This window comes from Rattus norvegicus, chromosome 3 (genome assembly GCF_021556685.1).
Source record: "Rattus norvegicus strain SHRSP/BbbUtx chromosome 3, alternate assembly SHRSP_T2T, whole genome shotgun sequence".
NCBI lineage: Eukaryota > Metazoa > Chordata > Mammalia > Rodentia > Muridae > Rattus > Rattus norvegicus.
In genome coordinates this window covers 155,231,131-155,246,877 of record NC_141536.1, presented here as the reverse complement: position 1 = coordinate 155,246,877, position 15,747 = coordinate 155,231,131, and the positions used below count along the sequence as shown (strand labels likewise).

At 51.6% G+C, this 15,747-nt stretch overlaps 1 protein-coding gene across 1 annotated transcript in view; it reads left to right on the top strand.

The window, feature by feature from the left end:
- The first annotated feature begins 8,340 nt into the window (after positions 1–8,340).
- The window catches only part of Prex1 (phosphatidylinositol-3,4,5-trisphosphate-dependent Rac exchange factor 1), a 150,431-nt gene continuing 143,024 nt past the window's right edge, over positions 8,341–15,747 (top strand). Inside the window, 1 exon segment of the mRNA NM_001135718.2 lies at positions 8,341–8,649. Within this exon segment, the coding sequence (NP_001129190.1) occupies positions 8,446–8,649 (204 nt within the window). The 5' untranslated portion in view covers positions 8,341–8,445.

The window sequence follows — 15,747 nt, the reverse complement described above, 5'->3', positions numbered from 1 at the left end:
CTCAATTGTGAATGTGTGTCTGCAGGGACAGTGCCCACTTGGGCATGTATGGAGGACAAAGATGGACAGAAGGATGTCTTTGTTGTTCTCCACTTTATCCTTTGGAAAGGGGTCTTTCATTGAACCTGGCGCTGAGATTTCAGCTGGTGGAGATCCACCTGTCTCTACCTCCCAACATTGGGTTCCAGGTGTGCAACGCCACGTCTGGCTTTTACACGGGTGCTGGGGATCTGAACTCAGGTCGTCATATTTGCTTAGCAAGCACTTCACCAACGGAGGCATCTTTCCAACCCCACATGTCCAGGTCTTGAAGATCATGCAGTGCTCACACCTCGGTCCCTTCCCCTTTCACAGCTCCTCTGACTGTGATCCTTCCTGCAGTTCCCTGATCACGAGGGCCAGCCTCCAGGCTCCGTACCTGCTCTTCCTGCAGCAGGGTCACAGGCAGCATCTGCTCCAGCCTCACTGGCCTTTTCAGAGGTAAGAATGTTGGTGCCAGCTACAGCCTCACATCTGATGTTCACTGTTCTCTATGCCAATCAGGGTGAGGTTTCCCTCAAGCTCGAATCCCAGGTAGGTACTGTAGTCATTCATTCATTCACTCATTCACTCATTCATTCATCTGGTAATGTTTGTACACAGAGGTCACAGCTCCCACAGGTCACTGGCAGTATCTAGGAGGTAAGAGGTGGCATGGTATGGATTTGGGTTCAGACATTGGGGTGGCCAAGTTCTGGGCATGGAGGGAGACACATGAGAAGCTTCCGGTTTCTTTCTTTGAGGACCAGATCATCTTTCCCAGAATTCTCTCTTCTTGCTGGTTGGTTTGAGGTATTCTGTTGGCCATCTTGAAACCCATGGCTACCGACCAGAAGCTTGCCCACACCAGCATGCATCTATCTATCTATCTATCTATCTATCTATCTATCTATCTATCTATCTATCTATCTCCACACACACATATGTGTGTGTGTATGTATATATGTGTATTATGTATATATATATTGAGACAGAGTTTTACTGTATAGCCTGATGGCCCTGAACTCACCTCGATTCCCTTGCTTCAGCATTCTGAATACTGGGATTAAAGGCATGCACCATCATGCCCAGCCTAAGCTTCTATTTGGAGGGGGAAAAAAAGTTACTATTTGTGACTTTGCACATTAGCAAGCTTACATCCCAACTGAAACAGTGACCCAGTTCAGGTTTCTTCAGAGCCTTTTTTTTTCCTCACCTGTGTAACAGGGTGACAATAACCACAGGGCAGGGAGGCAAATCTGATGCGCGGTCTTAGTAATGCCTGTTGCATAACCAAGAGCATAAACACTGGTGTTGGGGCTGGGGTCCCAGTGTGAAGAAGGGGCTGGGGGTAATCTTAGCACAGCTAAAAAGAAGTGGGGGAGGTAATTATGTCCCTAAACCACTCCATTCTCTTTTCAACAAAAGCCCCAGGAACAGGGTTTGCCTTCGGAAACTTGGGAGGCAGCTGCTGCGTCTTAAGTGGCATTTGGAGAGGGCGTGGCTGTTTGTCTGGGGAAAACCGTTGGGCCTTGCCAAAGTTGCCACGGGGCTCTGCTGGGAATCCAGGTTTGGGACTTGGCAGTCCTATTTTTCAGGCTTTAGATCCAGGAATCAAACTGGGGGTGAAGGGGGGAGCCAGACTTGTAAACGTGTGTCCCTACATCTGTGGAAGCCATCGGCAGGCCCATTGCAGAATTCAAGATGCACACAGGTCGGCCAGCTACTGGGGAAAGTGGTATGCTGGCAATCAGCACCCCTGTGGGACTTCTGCGTCCTCTAAGAGACGTGGAGAGGTGGGGAAGTGTCTCAGTAGACAGAGTGCCTGCTTGCCATGCTCAGAGCCCCAGCACTGCATAAATGTGTGTGTGTCGGGGGCACATGCCTATAATCTTAGCACTCAGGAAGCGCAGGCAGAAGGATCAGAAATTTAAGGGTCATCCTTAGGTACATAGAGAGTTTGAGGCTAGCCTGGGGTATATGAGACCTTGTTTCAGAAACAAAGAGAGGGGGAGGGCAGCGGAGACGATGACTGATGGTGGCCGTATGGTTCGAACTGGTCATTAATAAGTGCTGATACAGCAGACCTGGCCTGGGGTTGACTCCTGCAAATCCCAGGTCAAGCTCATCCAGGGATAGAGAAATCAGCTTCTCTAAGGGAGTACCGACTGGGGGAGGGAACAAGTGTCACCTGAGGTGCTCTACCTAGAGGTCAAGACTACTGCACTGGCTTAGTTTAAGTGACGAAAGCCTTTGCTTTTCCTTTTTTTTCTTTTTAATAATGCCAGAGCTCCAGAGAGTCCACTTCTGTAGTTCGTTAACTCAGGAAGTCAGCCACCTCAGAGATAAGAGGCACTTTCCCATCTGTCATTTTTGCATCTGACCATTGCAAATTCAGCAGTGACCTTCCTCATGGTCTCCAGAGAGCTGCCGGGCCATCAGGCCTCATGGCTTCACCCAGTAGAATAGCTCAGAGTCAAGGGAGGACTGGGCAGCAGTATAAGCACTTTGGATACACTTTTAATCTCTGCATTTTAATCTCTGCAAGAGCTCTGTGATGTAAGAATTTCCTACGGGCCTGAATTGGAACCTTGAAGCTCATTAAGACATTTGCACAAAGTCATGCAGTTGGGGAGTGGTTGTGCTAGGGTTTGAACCCAGGTAGCTGGTTTCTAGATCAAAACATCTCTGAAGGCTAGAGTGGAAAGCGAGTATGAATGGATGTGCTAAGCATTCCCCCACCTCAACCTGCATTTGCACTAGCAGGATTTGACAGACCATGGAGCCCAGACTTAATCCGACATCTATGGTTGTTGTGTGACAAAACTTTTCCTGGTGAGATGCAACGCACACACGTATCTACTCACTCCAGCTGGAAAACCCAAAATTACAGATACCACCAATGTCCAGTTTGGTGAACCAATGACTTTTATTGGGCTTTTTACTGGAATATGGGGGAGGGGTTACTTACAGGAGCAAAAATGACTCAAAGACAGCTGCATCACCAGAGCCCATCCCAGCCCGAGTGATAGCTCACAAAGCTGAGAACCTGGAGCACACTGTACATACATACAGCCTGCAGGCAGCTCCACAGGTTGGAGTGTCCTTTCCTGGCCTCCCAGTTATCTAAACCTCTTACAGGCATCTCCGGTCTCTGGTCTCTGCTTCTTCCAGGCTGCTGCTCTGATCTCACGACGGTAGCTTTTCTCCTCTGAGAGTTTTCTTCGAAGCTCAGCTTCTGTCACTCTCTGAGGGACTCCCAGCTTTTCCTGTTTCCCGTGGCTGGGAAAGTCCAGTGAATCCGGTCAGTTTTAGGGACTTTGTTGAAGAAGCTATGTGGAAGAGCTTCTTCGCAGGGCAGAATGTTTCAATTTCACGACTGGCACACAGCAGTGATGCCTCTTCCCATCAGAGCTTTAAAGGGCCTTGCGGTGGACACCATGTCCATCCTGTGGGCTCCTTCAGAGCGGTTTCTACTGAGACGGAGTGAGTAGCCTAGCTAGGACTATCCGGGACAGAATCAAGCTTTAGTCTGAAGCACTGAGCTGAGCCTGTGTGTTCTGCACCCTCCTGGGTGGGGCAGCTATCTGTCTAGTTCCCAGGTCAGGGAAGACTTGCCTCTCGTAAGCAAACTGTTCCGTGATGAATGGGAAAGAGCCCCAACTTACTCTGCACACGGTCAGGCTTAGGAAATGACCAGCCCTAAATCAGAAACCAGTGGTTTCCTCCTCCCCGGTTTGGGATGGGGTGAAAGACTCAGCCCTGGTTTTGCTTTCTTCCTTAAAATTTATCGTTACCACCATCATCACCATCAGCATCGTCGTGTGTGTGTGTGTGTGTGTGTGTGTGTGTGTGTGTGTGTATGTGAGAGAGAGAGAGAGAGAGAGAGAGAGAGAGAGAGAGAGAGAGAGACGTGTGCCTGTGGAGGCCAGGTCAGTACTTGGTTCTTTTCCTTCTACCTTTATGAGGATGTGGGGCATCACACTTGGGTGGTCTGGTTTGGTGGCAAGAGTCTTTACCTCTTGAGCTGTCTCCTTAGCTCTTGTTCTTCCTTCCTTCCTTCCTTCCTTCCTTTCTTTCTTTCTTTCTTTCTTTCTTTCTATCTATCGTTTCTGCTTGCTCTAAATGGAATGTTCTTTCAGACAGAGCTGTGGGAGAGGGTCTGCAGAAGCTTATAGTGCCTGTTAAAGGAATATGCTGTCAGCGTCTCCTCTGGGCACAGGCGATGCTCGTGTGACAGCCACTCGGTGGTCCTTCCATGCCCTTGTGAGGTGCATGGCAGCAGAGTCTAAAATCACTCCCGGAAAAGAAGCATTTCCCTGTCAGAGTATCCTCCCCCTCCCTGAGCAGGGAGCACTCTCACCCTCCTCCCCCCAGTTCTGCCTTTAAGAGTGCTCCCAGCCACAGCCTGCTGCAGATCCTGCCTCTTTAAGGATCCTGGAGGGGAGGGCACAAGCTGAACCAGTCAGAAGTCAGTCTCTCCAGTTGATTGACAAAGCCCAAGTGACATATGACAAACTTTTCCAGGGGAAGGTGAAACAGACTCATGTAATCACCCCAGACAGGGAACTCAAGAGAGATCAAAGTATGGATAAGACCAAATCTAACGTGGTAAACCAATGTGTTTTATTGGGGTTACTTACAGGAATATGGGGGAAGGTTTGCTCACAGGAGCAGAAATGACTCAAAGACAACTACGTCATCAAGTGTCCACCCCAGCATGGGTGACAGTTCATGAAGCTGGGAACCTGGAGCCCACTGCATAGCCTACAGACAGCTCAACAGGCTGGAGAGCGTCCTCTCCAGTTGTCTCGGCTGGTCTAAACTTCTTCCAGAAGCTGGATAGGTTTTTGCTTCTTCTGGGTAGCTGGTATGGTCTCAGAATCTTCTTTGCAGCTCAGCTTCCTTCTGTCTGAGAGCTTTTATTGCTTACTCTGGCAGGGCGGGGCCTAGTGAGTCTGCTCAGTTTCAGGGAGTTCTTGAAGCTACCTTTTCGTTGTTTACCTCCCTGATTAAGGAGCTTCCCTGCTGGATGGAACATTTTGATCTTGGAGGAGACCTTTACACCACACAACCTTTGGCTTAGCAAGTCACTCTCAGCCAGTACTAGCTAATCTGAGAGTCCCACCAGGCAGGGTTCAGAAGGTACCCCTACAGATCCCACCAACCATGGGTAAAGTTGTTGCTGTCAGGAGGTATGGAGTCAGCCGAGGTCTACAGGGCTCTCAGCGGTGTATGCCTAGCTTTTGCTTTGCTTGCCTCTGGGAAGCAGAAAGCAGCACAATTATTGTTCATTTGTGATCTGGACATCTGTTCTGCCCTCTGTTAAGCCCTAGTGGATGCAGAGCAGGCTCTCGCTACCACCAGTGGAATGAAAGAGGGCAGGAACTTGCTATTACTTTCATGTCCCCATAGCTCACCTGTCAATCTTCATTTGCCTCAGCCCTTCCTCCAAGGGTAGGGGCTTAGTAGGTGCTTGTTGCACACACCTTTAGTGCACCTAGACTTGCGAACAGAACCCCACATGTTTAGGGGGCTGCAGTGTCCCCGGATCTGAATTAGACCTCTCCTAAGTCAGTGCTGTGATCCTTGGTTTTGGTCAGGGACTATTATGGGCGAGTGGCCACGAGACCCAGCTCTGACCTGCTGGGACTTAACTTTTATCCTTTCAGTAAGAGAGGCACAGAAGAGACAGGGTCCCGTTTGTCCTCTTTCTGCCACAGGACAGTTGTGTGAGAGGAGGCAATGCCTGTTCTCAGCAGCCATCTTGTGACTCGGAGGCCAAGCACGACGACAGTGACACCAAGGTCAGAGGTGCTCTGACGACGATGACGATGACGGACGGCGTTACTACGTTTTGAGTCAGCCTTAGGAACCAAGCTCTGGGCCTCGTCTGTGAAAATGACGTCCTTGGTTTTTAAGCCCTTGCCAGTCTGTGTTTCCTTCTCCTATGGGAAATCAATCCCAAAACACACAGACACATCGATCAGCCTGAGGGTTGAATTAGTGTAAGTTGGCACTTACTGGGTGTTTACCGCAGGCTCAAAGCAACTCCCTTGTATTCACACACACACACACATCTTACAGCACCCGGTTGAAGGAAGAACTACCACTCACAGAGGAAGGAAGAGCCCTCTTAGAACTGGATGTGGAAATGCACACCTGTAACCCTAGCACTCTGGGGACAGGGGCAGGAAGATCAGGAGTTCAGGGCTGTCCCGGGCTCCATAAATCCAACAAACCACCACCACCAACAACAAAGAAAAACCACAAGAAATCCAGACGTGTGCTAGGCGGCGTCACTGTCCCATGGTGAAAGACAAGGAGATGTTTTCCAGAAGACTGAGAGGGAGGAAGATGTGAGGGGGCCCATCCACAGATGTGGAAGTGCTTGGCCATTCTTTCTGGTCATGTCTTGATTGGAGGGTGGAGCCTGTGTGTAAACATGAAGGTGACCTCCAGCCTCGGTCACAGGCTGAGATGGGGACTGGTACTCACTGAGCACCACTCGATCCCAGCTAGCTGTGTTGTGTGTGTCAGAGGTTCTCTGGCTACATTAGGAGGCACTGACGGCTCACGATTGTGGACAGAGTGCTCCTGGAACCCCCGGGGTACCATGTGCTGCTATGCCCTACAATGGAGAACTAACCTGACCTCAAATGTCACTAATCCTGGGTTTGCTCCCTCAGATTCTAATCTTACAGATTAAAAAATATAGAGAGAGAGTTTTGGAAAGGTGAAGTGTCTTGGCCAAGGTCACCCAGTCAGCTGGATATGGCTGGCACATGACTGTCACCAGCTAGGGAGAAATGATTTTAGGACAGGGCCCACTGAAACTGGGAATGATGCTGGATCTCTCTAACAACAGACGCAGTGTTATTTGAGGTCAGAAGCAGTGTTATTCGAGGAAGAGTTTGGGAACAAGAGGCTAAAGACTTTTCAAAGACACTCATTCCATATCCAATACCTGATGGGCTCACCACTTTATATCCATATACCCAGAAAACCTCGCTCATGCCAAAGCCCACGTCAAATGTCACTGTGCCCAAGGCCCCAAAGGAACAAGGCAGCAGCTACCACAGTCTCTTCTAACCTTGCACAAAAGACTGTTTTACTCCAAGGCCCTAGAGAACTATTCCAGGCATTTCGAAGGGAAGTAAATAGGCGATAATGTTCCTGCCCCAGAGATGATGACACTCTAGAGAGGTTATTTCGTGAAACAGGGACTGACTCCATAGGAGATAATAGATCTGAGGCGGGGCAGGTAGGGTCTGAACATGCAGTTTAGAGGCGGGGTCAAGAGGGCAGTTGACAAAGGCAGGAATAATTAAGAGCAGAGATAAGACTTTCTAGGTTGTTAAAATCCCTTTCCAGGGTCTATGGTCCCTAAAAAGTTAGGTGTTGCTGTTCTTTCCATTGTACGTTGAGGCAAACCTTTAGGCTTTAGGCGGAGTGGAGATGCTAACAAGGTCATCGGTGAGTGGCTGAATCCTAGAAGCTGAAGGGATCCCAGTGCCTATCGAGGGTCCACACTCTACTGTAAAGGGGGGCGGGGTGAGAACGTTAGCTGAAAGTTTGCAAGATCAAGGTCACACTGAGCAGCCTGCCGGCTGGTAGCAAAATTCCCATTTTGGCCTTATCTCAGGTGGGTATGAGGGCTGCCTCTTGTAGAGATCATCCAAACGGGCACCTCTGCTTAGGGATGGGGAGCGCTGGGACAGTAAGCGCAGAGCTCCGAGGGAAAGAAACAGAAGGGAGGAAAAAGATGCATCCAGAGTTCTTCAAGGTCGCCGCAGGCCCAGGGCATAAGCGGCCCTGTCGGTGGGGGCGTCGAACAGCTCTTCTGGGCGTCAGGCGATGCGCGTGGTGGTCGCTGATCCGACCCCTACAGATCACCCACTGGGCGCTTCCTACGCGTGGGTGGCGCGAGCTGCTCTTGCAGACCTACTCAATGAGTCTTGGCCTATAGACTAAGCAGAGCCAGGACCTGAGGGGCGTCCGAAGCGACGCGTCTCCCGCTCCGAACTCTGCCTGTGCGGCGCACGCACGAACCGGCTCTTGGCTGACGCTCCCTGGCAGCCGGGTGGTGGCTCCGCCCAATCCCTGCCCAATACCACAAGCCTCCGCCCTAGCTCCTTCTATTCTCCATTAGGCCCCGCCCAGTTTTTTCATAAGGTCCCGCCCCAACCCCGTCCATTTTCTACAGGGACCCCCCCCGCCCTCTCGCAAATTAACCCCGCCTCCTTACCCGCCCAACTCCCCGCCCTCTCCACCAAGGCTCCGCCCCATTTTGCTATGGCTCCGCCCAAGTTCCGCCCCCGCTCCGCCTGCCCCGGGCCCGCTGAGCGGCGCCTGTCCGGGATGCGGAGCCCGGACGCCTGAGCCGCGGCGCGACCTCGGCGCGGGAAGTTCGGGCGCCGCGCTGCGATGGAGGCGCCCGGCAGCGGTAGTGGCGATGGCGGCGGGGACCCAGGCGGGGACGGTGCGCATCCCGATGCTCGCGGTCCCAGCTCCGGGCCATGCGCGGCCGCCCGCGACTCGGAGCGCCAGCTGCGCCTCCGTCTGTGCGTACTCAACGAGATCCTGGCCACCGAGCGCGACTACGTGGGCACCTTGCGTTTCCTGCAGTCGGTGAGCTCCCGCCACCTGTGGCCGGCCGGCCCGCGCTGCGCTTTTGTCTGTGGTTCCCCGCCTTGTGCATAGTTTGAAAATGGTTACATCCGCGGGGCCGCTGCCCGGGGCCGCCCCGCTGGGGGGCCAGTGAAGGGAGAAGCCCGGACAGGGGCTCCTTAGCTGCATCGGGGACCTCTGGGCTCTGGAGCCTTACCCCAGCTCGAATTGCAGAGCTACAGCCTTAGACTGCAAAACAGCATCCGAGTGCGTCCGTGTACCACGCACCTTACACCGGTATCATCAGGCTGTCCCGTTACTGGGCTCATCAGTACGGCACTTATATTTTCTGATCCTTAAGATCAGGGAAGAGTTCGGCTCTAGAGAGGTTGAGTCCCTTGCTCTGGATAGTACTGCAGGCCGTGGGGTTGGATGCAAGGCGGTGACCCAGGGCAGCCCCGCGGGGGCTTTAAACACCGTTGCGTAGTTGCCCTGGTGTCTCTAGTGAGAATGAGGAAGGGGCCACTTCCCTACCCTCCTAGGAAGTGAGAAAACTGGAGGGGGTGAGATGGGCTGGTCTTGGAGACCTGAGGGCTTTAATCTCCGTGCCTCCTGCTGGGGCCGCTTTAACTCCCTTCTTGGGTTGGAGGAAGTCTTAGCCCTGATTCAGGAAGGCGTGTGTGTGTGTGTGTGTGTGTGTGTGTGTGTGTGTGTGTGTGTGTGTTTCAGAGACCCCCTCCACTCCCCAAATCACACTGGAGTTCTCTACATTTGGGAGAAAGAGACATTCAGTGGCTTAAGGATGCAGGGGAGTCTGTGTGAGGTCGGGGGTTCCCACTCCGGGAGGAGGGAGTACGAAGGGGGGCACGCTGTGTAGAAGCATTGAAAGACGTTTGGCCCAAGGATCCTTCTGGAAAGGCCTGTGAGAATAAGACAGGGTGGCTTTCTTTTCCATCTCTTCCTCTCTTACAGTTGTGTGTGTGTGTGTGTGTGTGGGGGGGGAGAGAGAGAGAGAGAGAGAGAGAGAGAGAGAGAGAGAAGAGAGAGAGAGAGAGAGAGAGAGAGAGAGAGAGAGAGAGAGAGAGAGAGAATCGGCCAGAGCTTGAAGCTGGCAGTTTCTAAATGAAAGAGGCAGCCACATTGGCATTGCTGAGCAATGACAGATTCTAGGGAACTCCTCACTTCCCCCTCGCAGTGGCTGAACTCCTCAGCCTTAAAAAGAAACAGGAAATGTAAATCAGTTTTTATATTAATGGGGAAAAAACACACCTCTCCACCCCTTCCCCGCAAGTGTGCCCCTGGCCGTTGTGCTAGGTTAACTGTGGTTTTAAATTGTCCCTTCGGAGACTCTGGGAGAAACTACAATAATGGAAATTGATTGGAGTCCACATTCTTAGAATTAAAGAAATCGGGAAGAAAAAAGTTTTCTCTGGCTGTCATGTCATCCCCAGGACACCTGTCGTTTGTGGACAGCCATTGCTGTGTATGAGGGGGGCGTTCTGAGATGAGCCAGACATTGATGACACAGTTTTCTGCTACCTATGCTGACCTCAGTTTCCCCACATGTACAAGAGCAAGGAACCCCAGGCTGCTATTGTGCCTTGCCCTTACTTGTGTCTCCAAGCCAGTGCCCGAAGTGGAGGACTGATTGTGTAACCTGAGTAGTGTGCCTTGCCCTGTGAGCCCAGGAGGCCACCTCTGGCCTCTGGGGAATGGCCCTCAGGCAACCCGAGGCCACTTAGTCCTGGAAGCTTGGACAAGAGCTGCATGCTCATCTGACCGCCCGCCCGGCTTTCTTTCCTGCATGTAGCAGGGCACAGACGGGCTAGCAGCTCTCTCTCTCTCTCTCTCTCTCTCTCTCTCTCTCTCTCCTCTCTCACCTTCCCAATTTGTTAGCTTTTGTACACCCTGACTGAGGGGGTTCCCTGGGCTCCTGGCTCTCTGGGAGGAACCAGTGTAGTTTACAGGGACAAAATGGGTTCTTTAAAAAGTCTAGAGTTTGAGCTAGTGAGGTGGTTCAGAGAGTTCAGTAGGCCTGAGAACCTGAGTTTGATCCCTGAGGCCACACTGTGGCATATACAGCTCCTCCCCCGCCCCCAAACAAACAAACAAACAAACAGACAGATAAATAATATACAAGGTCCAGAGCTCCAAATTCACAGCCAGACTGTGTGTGTGGCGTGAGGTCTTTGGCTTTGGGATTTAAGGCAAGCTGGCTCTACATCTTTGGCCCCTATTCCCTTGTAAAGTGGGAGAGGAGACTAGATCTTGTTCTGTGGGTTTTATAGGCTAGGTAGGTTGTGTAACTTACCCAGAGCACTCCGAGCAGTGCCTGCAGGCAGCCAGCTATGCAAATATCCACTGGCCATATGCGTTATGTGATAGTCTTACTGGTGAATAGGGTAGAAGGTTCAGCTTCCAGAGAGGAGGGTGTCATAGGGGGCTGCCTGGAGGAAGTGAGGTCTGAGCCTTCACTAAGAGAAAGCCTGGGGACTTCCATTGAGTTTCCTGTTGACCTCTAAATTCCAGCCACGGAAACCAATGAGTCTGTTCTGTTCCATGCTGGGGCTTTGGGGCTCCTTCAGTGTGTCCACACTGGATTTAGGCTTTATCCAGACACTGGGTTGTACCGTTCCTTGTCTCCCAGGGCTCTTAGACCTCAGGTGAGGAAGCAGAAAAGGTGGGAATATTTTGTGGTGATGTTGGCGTATTTAGGCCATTGTAGGGGTTGAATGACCTACAGAGTGTGTGTGTGTGTGTGTGTGTGTGTGTGTGTGTGTGTGTGTGTGTGTGTGTGTGTGTGTTGGGGGGGCAGGTTAACGGAACCTTGGGTCTCAACTTTGAAGTCTTAGGCAGTGCCAGTGGGGACAGTAACATGACAGGTGCCATTATGTAAGAGCCAACCTTTGTCATTTATTGTCTAGCATTCTGCATGTGGCAGCCACTTAACCCTTCCTCAAGAAGGGTGCTGTTGATGTCCCACTGACAGATGAGGAAATTGAGGCAGCAGGTCAAAGTGAGCTCCCCAGTGGCCCCTGTCCTCTTTGCCCTGGGCTTATTAATGGTGAGTTCGGTGCCAGGCTTTTCCCTATTGACCAACTTATACCATGCCTCAGTTTCCACATCTGTACTATGTATGGGTGCAGTGGAGCATCTATTTGACACGGGTATCATGCAACTTGAATGAACCTGAAGTTAATGCCTACTGCCTGACATGTAGTAGGTGGTTGCAGGCTGACAATGGTATTTTGGGGCAGGGGTTGGTAGATAGGATGTACCTTTAGGGCTAGACTGACTGAGTCTTTCACCTCCTGTTCCTTGGTTGGGTTGGGTAAGGCCTGGCATGGTGGGCAGAGAACCCTGAGGTGGAGTAGGGTCCATCAGCCTTGCCCTGAGGATTCCCCTTGGCTGAGGACAGAGACCCTGTCATTTCTAGGCATACAGAGGGTCTTCTCAGAACTACCCCAGCTGGGGTCCTTAAAAGGATTGTGGGCACAAAGCTCCCAGAGTGTATCTAGTGGTTCTGCTTTTTGGGGGAGGAGCTTAAGGTTTTCTCTCTGGAGCCTGCTCACCAAAACAAGAAATTGTGGTTTGCAGAGTCACTCCTTGGTTTTTTGTTTGTTTGTTTGTTTGTTTGTTTTAAAGCTCCTAGCCCTTCCCTTGGGGGAAGGGCTTGGACTGGGTGTACAGGGCACACTTTAGAATCTGCAGTTTTCCAGTCAGAATGAGTACCTAGTGGGTTTGGGCATCTTCGTGTGCTTGTGTTTGGAAAAGTAGGGTGCTGGGTAGTGTGGGCACAGCAGTTCTGCTTTGTGGGTGTAAACAGTAATCATGGGGGTGGGGAGACAGCTTAGTGGGTAAAGCAGTTGCCTTGCAAGTGTGAGGACCAGAGTTCAGATCTCTAGAACCCATGTAAAATCTTGGCAGGAGTGGCTGTCCATTTTTAATCTCTATTCTTGGTACGTAGGGTAGCGTGACCAACCAGTCAGAGACCCTGCCTCAGTATAGAAGCGGGAGAGAGATCAAGGAGGACAACTGGCATCAACTTTGGGTCTTCTGATTCATGTGCACACATGTGCGTGCACATATACACATACATGTACACTTGCACATGTAAACATGCACATGCACAGCATAGTGAGTGCACACACACACACACACACACACACACACACACACACACGCGCGCGCGCGCCATGGCACATGTGTATGTCAGGGGACCATGCTATGTGAATCCTGGGATCAAACTCTGGTCATTACTCCTGGAGGGCTTATCCTTACCCGCTGAACCATCTTGCCAGCTCCCCAGTTTTAATTTATTTGTTTTTGAGATTAGATTTCCTGTAGCCCAAGCTGACAGTGGACCTGCTGGGCAGCCTAGGATGACTCTGTGTCACGTGACCAAACTTTTCCCCGGGAGAGGAATCCATTCATTCCAGTTAGGGACCCCAACTTGCTGAGCCAGTGAACTTTATCAGGGTCCCATATGGCGAGGGGTTGGCTACTCACAGGAGCAGAAATGACTCAGAGACAGCTGCATCATCAAGGCCCACCCAGCACGGGTGACAGCTCACGAAACTGTGATCCTGGAGCACACACCACAACCTGCAGCCAGCTCCACAGGCTGGAGAGTGTCCCTTCCAGGCGGCTCAGTTGGTCTAAACCTCTTCCAGCAGCTGGGCTGGTTTCTGCTTCTTCCGGGCAGCTGGTCTGGCAGGGCGGGGCCTAGTGAATCTGCTGAGTTTCAGGGAGTTCTAGAAGCTACTTTTTTTGTTGTTTCCCTCCCTGCTTAAGAAGCTCCCTGCAGGATGGAGTGTATTAACCTTGGAGGAGAGACTGTTAGACAAAACTCCTCCCCTTCCTCCTGCTCTCACATACTTCTTGCCCCCCTCTTCCCCAGTGATCCCAAGCCTTGGAAGGAATGACTGTAGATGTCCACCTATGACTAAGAAATAGGCCGCCGTGCAATGGTTCTCAGAAACTTCACCGGTGGTTATGAGTTGAGGCTGACAGATGATTTATGGGCGTAAACACATACGTTTGACAGGCATGACACATCCACCTAGTGACATAGCGCCACCTCAGCCACAGGTTTTTGTCCAGGCTGACAGTACCAGATGTAAACTCTTTCTTGTGGAGTAGGCCTCAAGTCCAACTGGAAGGCTGTACTCATGACAACTGATCAACTACTGCCCAAGCAGGCATAGCCTGCCTCCTTGCATGTCAGTGTTTTAGCACGCAGGGTCCGTAACCTGGCAGAAATGTTGGTGACAGTTCTCCACCAGCACCCTGCAGGGCCATCTCTCCATATCCGACAGTCATAGCATGTACACGCACACACACACACATGCACATGTGATGTCCTCGGCAATAGGCTCTTACCTTATGATTGGTATATGACCAGCGGCAGTGGCGAACAGCCTTTGTGGTCTGTGGAGCCTCTGGGGCTTCCCTGGGCAATGATTCACAGGGAGGTCGGCCCCTGCCCCTCCCCCACCCCCGGACTAGGGTTTTCACCTAGCAGCCTTTTGGCCTTTCAATTCCTGCAGTCCCAGGAGGGTTGCAGGGTAGGTGGAAGTACTATTGGCTTTCCAAATCTGCAGGGCACTCGGCGTATGTCATCTATATGCAGGTGATGGACAGGACAAGGCAACATCCCAAGTCACTGTCTCCCAGGCCTGAGAGCCTGTGGCCTTCTGTTCTCAGTTAGGCGTCAGGTCATCCCAGAGGTTCACAATGGAGATACTGCAACCTGACACAAGCAAGGCCCAAGACAGCCTGGGAAGGGGCCATTAGTTTGCCTCAGTGGCTCCCCACAGATTGAGATTGGGCACAAAGCAGAGAGGAGGAGGCGCTAACTTCATTAGCTCCCTGCAATCCTTAGTCATTCTCTCTGAGCCATTGCCTTTCCGTCCCCTGGAGCTCTCCCACAGAGCCTCCCTTCATTTCTCCACACCTGATGAACTCAGTGGAGCTGACCTAATTTGCTCTGGGCCGGGGGTGGGCGGGTGGGTGGTATGAGACCCTACTCTCTCCAGCTGCACCCGCTGGCTTCCCGGGTCCCCACCCCACCCCCGACTTGGCAAATGTAGCTGTATCTGTTGCTACTCCATCCACCATACCTGGTTGTTGGGGGGAATTCCTGACTGGGAAAACCATCTCCACCCCTAGGATGACCTTTTGCTGGAGGTAAATGCATCCTCCTTAGTCTTGGGAGAATGACCCACCCTGGGACAGGCTTGACTGTCTCCACTTGTGCTGTTCTGGAACAGCTTCTGTGAACTGCTCCTGGGCTTTAAGGCCATCCATAAACCTCTTAGCACACAGTTTTGGCTTTGTTTCAGTTTTTCCTTAGAATTCCAGCTTGATACATACAGGTCTTGCCACAGTTACCCAGTAACCCAGACAGACCTTTTTACTGTCTCCTCCAGGGTGCTCTCTCACTTGACAGACTCTCTTTATGTGCTGGCCTAAGTCGCTGAGAGCTGCCAAAGCCTTTCCTACTTTATAAAGATCTTGTCCCACCAACAGACTCAGCAGACACTAAAGGTCCAAACGAACCTTGAAGTCCCTGTTAGATCAGCTTAAAACAAAACAAAACAAACAAAACAAACGAACAAACAAAACCTCTTCAGTTAACATAGCTCTGTCTGGCCCCGTGAACTCGGGTTCAAACACAGTTCCTCTTCCTTTCCTAGTTCCCTTAATAGTGCCTGTCCCTCCTCCACAGTCCTCCAGCTACTGATCTTTGTGGGGACTTCAGATGGAGATAACCGTGTGCTCCTAATGGCCCTGATAAGCCAGTCTGTCAGGGACTGGTTTCCCTCCCACTGTCTCAGGCTATGCAGCCCTTGTCTTAAGGAGGGATGGGAAGTCCTGTTACTCGGTTTTTTCCTGCCTCCACGGCAGCCAGATTGGTCCCATCTGCCCCCACGTCCCACAGCCAGAGCTGTAACAGGCTCTTTCACGGATGGTTTAAAAGTCTTCCCTCATCCCAGCAGTTTAGATGCTGCATATTGTCTGCTCACACTGGTTTCTTCCATTGGACCATGGTTAACGTCCCATCTGCACGCTATATTGAAGATTTTCCCTTGTTTTCTACCGAAGGTTGGACTTGAG